Here is a 9,224-nt window from a genome sequence, read left to right on the forward strand (position 1 = left end):
TGACACCTAGTGGACTAATGTAGAAAGCAAAAAATTGCCATTTGAACTTGAAATGTGGGTCATTATCTACTGAAATAACCAATGAAAATGTCGTTTTGAAACAATCATTTTTGAATAGACTAAAACAACAAAAAAATTTAATAAATATAAATAAATGTAATTAAGTTCTCAGTTCTTTGTGTAGAGGTGGAAGCACCCAGAGTAAACGACAAGTTGCACTGGGCCTTAAAGGGATGTTTTAGCTACCACTGAAGATAACCAGTCTTTATTTTCCTGGATAGATGCAATACTATCTGACTTTTAAGAGAACAAAACAAATGCATCTTTTATGGCAGTTTTAAGTTTATGAGTTATGAAGCATGCAAAAGAAATCAGCATCACACAGAAGCGCGTATACATATTCAATGTTTTATTAAAAAAAGAAGTTATAACAGTTTATTTTATACACAACTATTTATGAGATTATAAGCCTGTTAACAGAGAGCATTTGTCTTTTTGACAAGCATGCCCACTTCACAATGGGAGAGGGAGGGCAAAAAAAAAAAAAAAAAAAAAGGGAAAATAAGATGAAAAAATTAAGACCAGAATGAACTTCTTCAAACAGATCAAAACATAAAACCTTCTGCCTTTTTAAACGCTGCAAGTATCACACAATAGGTACCAAATACATAGTTTTTTTTTTCTGTTTTCTCCCCCCCCCCCTCAAACTTACATGTTCAACGCAGTGTGTGCTTGATAAAAAGGGCCTGATGATGGTAGGAGTGCCTGGAAGGGGTTAGAAAATCCACACAAGCACCAGAAACTGAGTGAAGGTGCGCACTGAGAAGCATGCAACTGCTAAAAGGAGACACAGTCAACACAGCGGAGTGAGAGAGAGAAAGAGGCGGGATCTTTTTGTGCAGACGACTCTTCGGTTGTGCTAACAAAGAGTAGGGGCTTTTGAAGTTTGGCTTAAGCTCCTCGTCGTTTTATCCAGCCGGGTGCGCAGGCGAGCACAGATTACGGTCCTCAACAGCCAAGAAGCTCCAAGATGGGAACCAACATCAGGTCAACACTAGACGCCTTAACGCTCAGCGGATGCAAAGTGCCAGAAAAGTTGAAGTCATTTCTCGTATTTGGGGAAGTCGACCTTATTTTTAACGATTCTTTTCTGGAAACACGCCAACCTCGGCGCTCTCCGGTATAACAATGTCTCTGAAGTAGAGATGCATCCATCAGGCTTTTCCCAGCCACTAAAAATGACCTCCGAGGCCAAAAAAGCAGCGTTGCAAATTGTTTGATAGACATGTTAGTTTTTGAATCCAACGCAAAATGAAAGAATTACAAGATTATCCTCATGGATGCGACAATGAATGTGACTCCAAGTTTGATCCGATTTCAGTTAAACTTAAATAAATGCACCGATGCATTTTTATGACAAAAATGTTCAGTCTTAATTTTAGAAATTTAATTAGGAGGGGAGATTTCAGTATTTGACAATGAGAGAATGACCAAAAGGAAACTTGCAGATTCCAATTTCTGGCTGACCGACTGGTGCATTTCCACTCTAGATGGTTTTAATAGCTTTTGTTTTTTTTTTTTTACTTTTTTTTGTTTGTTTTTTTAAGACGTTTGCATGATAAAATCAGCTTGTATATTAAAAATATATTTTTCCTAGGATGGCCAAGCCAAGTGTCACAAGCCGTACGTAAACTAGAAGGGAACACGTGGAACATCTCGGAAAGGAAAGCTTTCACCAAAAGCCACACAGCTGCAGGTGAGAGAAATTAAAACACCTTAAAAAAAAATAAATAAAAAAATTCTCTTACAAACTGAAAACAAAAGGGATGCCTCTACATTCGAACGAGTGGATGTCCGAGAGCACAAAAACAGCCCGACAGAAGAAAGGCCCGAGCCACATTTCTGCTTTCTGTACAAGTCAGATCTGTCACAAGCGCTACAGCTCAAAAAAATAAAACCTGCCTAGTGTGAAATCGCTGTACAAGCTCGAGTGGGTGCGTCTATACGGTTAGATGAGAGAGTGAAAATAACCCAAGACTAAAGGAACCTAATTTGTAGGTTTACCAAACGACAAACCTATCTATCCTGACGTAACAAAAAATAAACAAAAAAACAGCTCAACAATTCCTGCATGATTTCCAGCTTGCTTTTGTTCTTTAATACCTTCTAGGCGAAACATGGTTAACCACAACGCAGAACAGAAACAAAGATTACTTCAAACATTAGCTATAAGAAAACCTGGAGCGCTCCAGATGAATTTTGTGTCGACGCACAAAGACAACACAATGGACTCGCACCCAGAAAAGAAAAAGGAGGAAGAGTTAAAACGATGTGCTTCTCCAGAATATAACAAGTCGTCTCCATGGCTTCTTAAAAACATGAGTTTTTGCTGAGTTTTTTGATGCAATGATGAGGCACAGAAGAGGAGGGAAGGGGAGCTTAGACTGAAGGTGATGTGATGACTTCCCAGAAAGCATGCATTTTTCATCCTGGGAACCAGAGCTACAAAATATGTCAGTTTTCTGGATTTGCACCAATTTTCACCCTGATCAGCATCAAAAAGTTAATGTTTTGGCTCAAACTGTTTTTTTTTTTTGGGAGGGGGGCGGGTTAGGAAGTCAGAGCCAAAATGCAGTATACAGACACTTTATTTAAAAAAAAAAAAAAAAAAAAACCTCAATATTTTTATCACAAAGTGAACGATTTTTCTTTTTCTTTTAAAGAGTACAGGTAATAAAAGTTTAGGGTAATAGAAACAACTTCTGTTTGCACTTGTAATGTTCTTTCGGCATCATTACTTACCACACTGAGATGTTTTAGTTTAAGGAGACCGATTTCTACATACATTTCCCCCCCGACCTCCAAATGTCTTTTTCTTCTTCTTAGTAAAAGCAGACTGCCTCTTGTTAGGTAACGCAGCACAGGTCAGACCGATTACAAAGGGTATAGAGCGCAGCAGTGGAATGTGAGAAGGACTAACCTGTATGTAGCGACCAAAAAAAAAAAAAAAACAAACAAACAAAAAAACAAAAAGCGCTCCTCATTTTCAACCCAAAAACTCAAAGATCATTGGGCCTGGGATGCTTCACAAGTTTAAAACTCCCTTTCATGCTGGTTTTTAGCAACAAGGACAATCTGCTTTCTGACTAATAAGAATAATTTTATTCTAAAAAAAAAAAAAAACAGGCCAAAATATAGTTTATATTACAGACTTTTTTTTTTTTTTTTTTTACTAAATACGCTTAAACCAGATATACCCAGAGCAATCCATGTCACCCTGTAGTCAGACAGGCATTCATTTGTTCTGCAATATCTTGCCTGTTTTTTTTCCCTTTCTTCTTTTAAACACCAAGACGGTCAAAAGACTAAAACAAAAAATATGTAACATCCGACACAGCACTTAAACCGAAACAGACCTTATTATTCCAGACTTTTCTTCTTCATTAGTATATGTTACCAGAGATATGCTTAGCACGTATTCTGCATTCATCGATGAGCGTCTACTGGGGCTGTGTGCCTTAAAATAAGAGTTTTGTAACCTGAATAAAACAGAAGCATCGTTCCCCCCCCCCTTACTTGCTCTAGTTTGCAACAGTTGTGCGCAACGCAACCAGCACAGCAGAGAGGGACGGTGGAGGGATACGCAGAACGGATTTCGTTTCAAATTTGCAAGCAAAGCCAACTTTTGTCTCAAAAGTTATCAAGTTTTTTTTGTTTTTGTTTTTTTTTTTTACAAATACTGTCTTGGGAGGAAATGGGAGCACTTTTCGCCTTCAAAGAGCAACCCGACACGTTGCCAATTTGCATGGAGGAAAATGACTGTGTCAAATTTAAAAAGAAAGAAAAAAAAAAAAAGTCTAAGCAAAGAAACGGGACGCTTCGGGTGGAGGGAGGAATTTTACAACATCGAACAAATGCAGCAGAGATTGTGAACGCTATCGGGGAGAACGACTACAGAGGAGAAGGGGCGTCTGTCAAAACACACCAAAGGCTATATATCCATAAAAATCCTTGTTTAGTCGTAATAATAAAAATAAAAAAATCAACTTGTTTAAATATGAATATTATAAGTCTGCTTTCTCGTGGTTAGGAAATCAAATATAGTCTCTGTGGGGGGTTTGGGGGTTAAAGGAAGGGGAGTGATTGGGAGGGAACCCTTTATTACTACAACTCCATGTCCTGGGCTTCGTCTTCTGAGAAATCAGACATGGAGCTTTCAGATGAAGAGTCACCCGTCCCTTCCTCCTGCTCCTTCAGAGCTTCCTCTGTTGCATATTTCTGAATGTACTCTGGAGAAGAAAAGACAGAAAACAGAGTCACAATTAAATTAAAATAAAAAGAGCAACTTTTCTGGGTTTTTTTTTTTTACTCGTTTAGGATTAACCTTTGATTTTTTGTTTGTACTCCTCTGGCCGATGAAGGTACATGGCAGCTGCGTCGCCGTTAAGGGGGTCGATGGGGTTTGGGTAAGCCAGCAGTTGGGGCAGGAACGATTCAAAGATGTTGGTCAGATCTAGGCATGAAAACAACAACAACAACAAAAAGTTCAGAGTTTGACCACTGCAAAAAGTTCATAGACACTAGAGCTAAACCTAACGGAGAAATTCAAACCCACTTTCTAAGCTACCTTTTTCCTGTCAGACTCTCCCAGCTGAGCTGTAGAGCTCTGAAGCTCCTCCAGAGTAACCAATGGCTTTTTGCATTCTTGTCAGTTCAGATGGATGGCCCTGTCTTTCCAGTTAGGCAACTTATGAAGGTACATTGTTGCACTTAGGGGGATCAAAGTAAAGGGGGATGAACAAAAAAAAAAAAAACAATTTTCATTTTTATTTGTAAAACCCATTTAGAAAATCTTGTATAGTTTTCTGCAGTGTTCTATGATTTATCATATAAAGTTTTGTGTGATTTTTTTTTTTTTTATAAAGTTTGAGTATTTTTTACCTCGATAAGGTGCCGTTTTAAAAATCCGTAAAGTAATGAGATCAAATATTTTTGACTCAACCTTGATTTTTTTTTCATAGCTGGTCTTTTTAGAGAGCCTGCAATTCTCCCCTTCTCCACTCAGTGTCACTGTTGAGTTTGGTCAAATTAAGAGCAGCAGCTTCCCTTGACTTTTCAAAGCAATTAGCGCATTTTAATGCTTTCAATACCTCCTCCTTTGTAGGTAAGCCCTACACACAATTCTCTGGCTATTGGCCTAGTTGAAACACCCTTCTCCAATCTGATCGTCTTCTTCTAGAGATGAGCACCAATTATCAAAGAAACAAACAGAGACTATGAGTCTAAAACTTATCTTTCTATGTGAGCGCATCGGTTGTAATTAACAGAAACTGACACCGAAGCATTGGCTCTTTACATCACTATAGCACCATTTTTCAGTTCAACTGCTGCTTCAGCTCTAGAGAGGCGACATCATGAGAAACTAATCTGGAAGTGTAACGAGAGCAAGCCATCTTAAAGCCGGCAAACAGAGACTCATCTGTCTGAGGTGAACGTTTCCTGACCTTGGCGGGTTACAGCGTTACCTTATTAGTGTTTACTTTCCCCCCCCCAGTAAGTAGATTAGGACCCAACAGTGGCTGTCTGGTGTGCTCAAGGGGCTAGCTATCCGTCCCTTTTCACACGGTTTGTGCCACAACAAGTTACTCACATGGGTTTGGGCGGGTCAATTTAATTTAAACACGTACGTCTGTGTAGCCACTTACCATAAAGAGCTGTCCATGTCTGGTTGATGACATCTAAGCACACTGTTCCTGACCTGAAAACCCAGAGGAAAGCAGAGTTGGGAGAATTCTGGTGATGGATATATATATATCTACATGCTCAAATATATCAATTATTCCTCACTAATATCAGGGGGAACCGTTTCTTAGCAAGATGCATATAGGATTTCCCTCCTAAAATTCCTCATCTTTACCTCAAATCAAACTTTTACACACTTGGGTATCCCACCAAAACAATGACACCAATCACACATTAAAAATGCATCTACTAGCCAAACATTAAACTTTTGAAATGGCCTTCCCGAAACATCAACCTCACCCGTTTTTAAACTTCTTAAATATGACTGAAAGCGAGGTTTGCGCCAGAAATGTCTTTTCAACAAGCTCTTCAGATTCTGGTAGAAGAGTCCAGGTCAACTATTCCGTCAGAATGAAGTTAGGAGTTCGTCAGTGGTGTGGTGTGAGATGCTGTAGGTCTATTTCACCTTTAAATACCTTATCCACCTTATGGGCTGGATTAAGAGTGAATTGGAATCATAAGTTCTTTGAAAAGTGAAGACATGTTAAATAAAAATCAGTTTCTCTCAACCAGAAACGAACCCAATCCGTCTTTGGACCCCAATCTTATAGATAGTGTGGTGTGCTCAAAAGAACATTTCTTAATTAGTGGAACTGTATGGACTGAATGTTTTGTGGACCAGTAATTAATAAGCTTTACAATATAGTAAAAACTAATAGATGTAATGTAATTACAGAGTAAAAAAAAACACAACAAACAGTCAGAACACTAATTTAAACTAATTATAAATATTTGACTCACGCTTCATCAATGTTGGGATGAAAAATCTTGTTCATGAATCCTGAAAGAGCAAAGTGAATTCAGCACAGTCTCGGTTAAAGCTAAACATCGGATGCGTGACGGCAGAGCTCCTACCTATGGATGGCGATTTGAATGGGTATTTATCAGGAAGATCTACTCGCACTTTCCACACGCCTCCCTCGTACGGCGCTGTGCATGACAAGAGGAAAGGAGACGATAAAGGAAGACCACCAAGCACACAAAATTGTCTTACTTCCCTGACGTCCCACCCTTCCCACACTCCAGCAGTCGATTTTCTCCGCTGCGGCCGGGCTTTGCGCTCCCATCTCCATGCCTCTTTCATAGAGAAACGCATTTCAGCCCGCGAGAAATCTTTTCCTTCGAATCATTTCGGGATTATTCGCAGACATCAAAAGAGGAATGAAAGCGACATTAGCAAGTGTGCTGCTCTCCCAGAATAGCCGTGTGTAACAAGACCCTCGTGTGCTGAAAGTGGGCAGCGACACACACTTGTTACGGCTGGATGACGACGCACATGTACGTCGGCGTCCAGCAGCAGCTGCAACAACGCTTCGCTTGACACAGTTTGGAGTCATCAAGAGGAGCCTCTTCCTCTTTTAACCGATGCATGAGGGGCAGCGTGTGGCAGATGTTGTGAACATAACAAGGAGGAAGTATTTCCTGCAGATGAGGCCGTGGCTCTATTTTGTTTCACACTTTGTAGCCTGAGGTCTGGTTTCAATTCATTTTACATTCCTACCCAGCTGTGCGGAACCTCAGTTTTTCCACACAATAGAATCCCCTGATCTTTTAGGACAGCATTCATTATCGGTGTGTGTGTGTGTGTGTGTGTGTTCTGGAGATCTGTAACTGAAAAATAACCACATCACTCCACCTAATCAAGCAGCTAACCTAAGATATTCTGCACAGCAAGACCGTGAAAACTTCTAAGGGGGGGTTCCACAAGGCGTAATGCTCGGTCCTTTGTTTTCTAGAAATATACATAGCCAATGACGGGGCATTCTGAACTCTGCTTTTTGGTTTTACATCTGTGCTGATGGCACAGCAATTTAGATGTTCTATGTCTACTTCTGTACAAGCTTCTCAGTATCTACAACAGACCTGCAGAGGTATACAAGAACAGCTCTGTCATCGCCAACTTGCTGTAAACACATAAGATCGTGTTAAAAATATAGAGATTTCTTGAGCGGATAACCTTGGAGTTCATGATGAGAATTTCATCTCAGGTCATGCCCGTTTAAAAACTGGTTGATGATAAACGACTGGTTGGAGGAACATTAAAGTGACTAACGAAGCAGAGAACATGTGGCTGAAAACGGAATAAAAATATGAAAATTGCAAAAAAAAAAAAAAAAATCAAGCAGGAATACTTACTTCCTTGTGGGCCATAAAACTTCACTACAAATTCATTGAGTCCACTGAGGATGGTGACTTCATGCTTGCTCTCGATGCTGAAAGGCTGTTAAGGAAAACTGCTTTGTGATCGGACAAACAAAAACAGAACCAGTCAGACCAAAAAGAAAAAAAAATTAAAAATCAAAAGTCATTCAAATTTGGTTGTATAGGAAAATGAAAAACATCTGAAGTTTGCTTTTCTATTCTCTTCCATGGTTTAACTGCAAGAACACAACAAGTTGCTTAAGTGTATTTTCCCCACATTTAGCCCCTTTTTTCCCATTTTAGATTGTGTACCAACAGTTTAAGAAATCTCCAGTAGGAAACATAATCTGATAAACAGAAATATGCAGGAAAAAAATAAACAATATGATTTTATTTGGACGTTAAGCACAAACCACTGGCCTTTTCTCTCTCCTCCCTCCCCCGCAATTATTTTATTTTCGCCCCCACCCCTCCCCTATTCAAGGTTAAAGCTCTTCTGATTATTTAAATTTGATCATTAAATGATTCTTAAAATATGCATCACAGGAGAAAATTATATTACAAGAAATCCAAGTTGTCCTTGAGTTAAGCACAAAATTCACAACAAGAAACCCTCGAGGCTCGAGCTGCAAGAAACAAACATCTGTGAAGCTTATGTTTGCTCAAATTTTAACCATTTTAAATCCCATTTATCCCACCTCCCCATTTTTTTTCCCTGTGGGGCAGAGAGAAGAACCACAAGATGCAAAACAAAAGAATAAGTGAATAAATCAGTCAAGAAACATGTACAACAAGAAAAAACCAAAAACATCAGACACAAGGCGGCAGCGGTGCTTGATTGAGAGCGTACCCCATTAGTAGCGTCACAGATATCGAAGGGTTAAACTGAACTGGAGGTTATTTTAAGCTCCAGTTGAGTCTGCTAAGAGCAGAACGATTCCCTGGCTTCACTAAAGAAATGTGTCACTGTCAGACAGACAGAGGAAGCTTTCTGCTCGGACATGAGCTTAAAGTCGGGGGGGGGGGTCTCTTTCTGATGCGAGTCGAGCGAATTCCAAGAAATACCGATAAATCACAGACACAGAGACATTCGCGTAAAGCAGCAAAAGAAAAAAAAAAAAAACTTCAGGAGCTGATAGAAACCATCCTCCCCCGAGTCACAACTAAAAGCAAAGTGATCACGTGTTGCAGCGCCACCAAGCTCTGTTCTGGATAGAAGCACTTTGGGACATTTATCCAACAGTGAAACCACTGGAGTGAGAGAAAAGCTGCACATACAA

At 39.6% G+C, this 9,224-nt stretch overlaps 1 protein-coding gene across 4 annotated transcripts in view; it reads right to left on the reverse strand.

The window, feature by feature from the left end:
• Positions 1–389: 389 nt before the first annotated feature.
• The window catches only part of LOC103459260 (ubiquitin-conjugating enzyme E2 H), a 29,622-nt gene continuing 20,787 nt past the window's right edge, over positions 390–9,224 (reverse strand). For 2 of the 4 annotated variants that reach the window (XM_008400680.2, XM_008400681.2), the window contains 6 exons: positions 7,939–8,015; positions 6,658–6,732; positions 6,544–6,583; positions 5,706–5,758; positions 4,385–4,513; positions 390–4,289 (listed from right to left, as the gene is read on the reverse strand). In XM_008400680.2, coding sequence (XP_008398902.1) covers positions 4,165–4,289; positions 4,385–4,513; positions 5,706–5,758; positions 6,544–6,583; positions 6,658–6,732; positions 7,939–8,015 — 499 coding nt within the window. In that variant the 3' untranslated portion in view covers positions 390–4,164. Of the gene's footprint in view, positions 4,290–4,384; positions 4,514–5,705; positions 5,759–6,543; positions 6,584–6,657; positions 6,733–7,938; positions 8,037–9,224 lie in introns of those variants that run through there. The other 2 variants (XR_001776220.1, XR_001776219.1) reach the window with 2 other exon arrangements.

The sequence above is a fragment of the Poecilia reticulata genome, linkage group LG23, assembly GCF_000633615.1.
Source record: "Poecilia reticulata strain Guanapo linkage group LG23, Guppy_female_1.0+MT, whole genome shotgun sequence".
Classification (NCBI taxonomy): domain Eukaryota; kingdom Metazoa; phylum Chordata; class Actinopteri; order Cyprinodontiformes; family Poeciliidae; genus Poecilia; species Poecilia reticulata.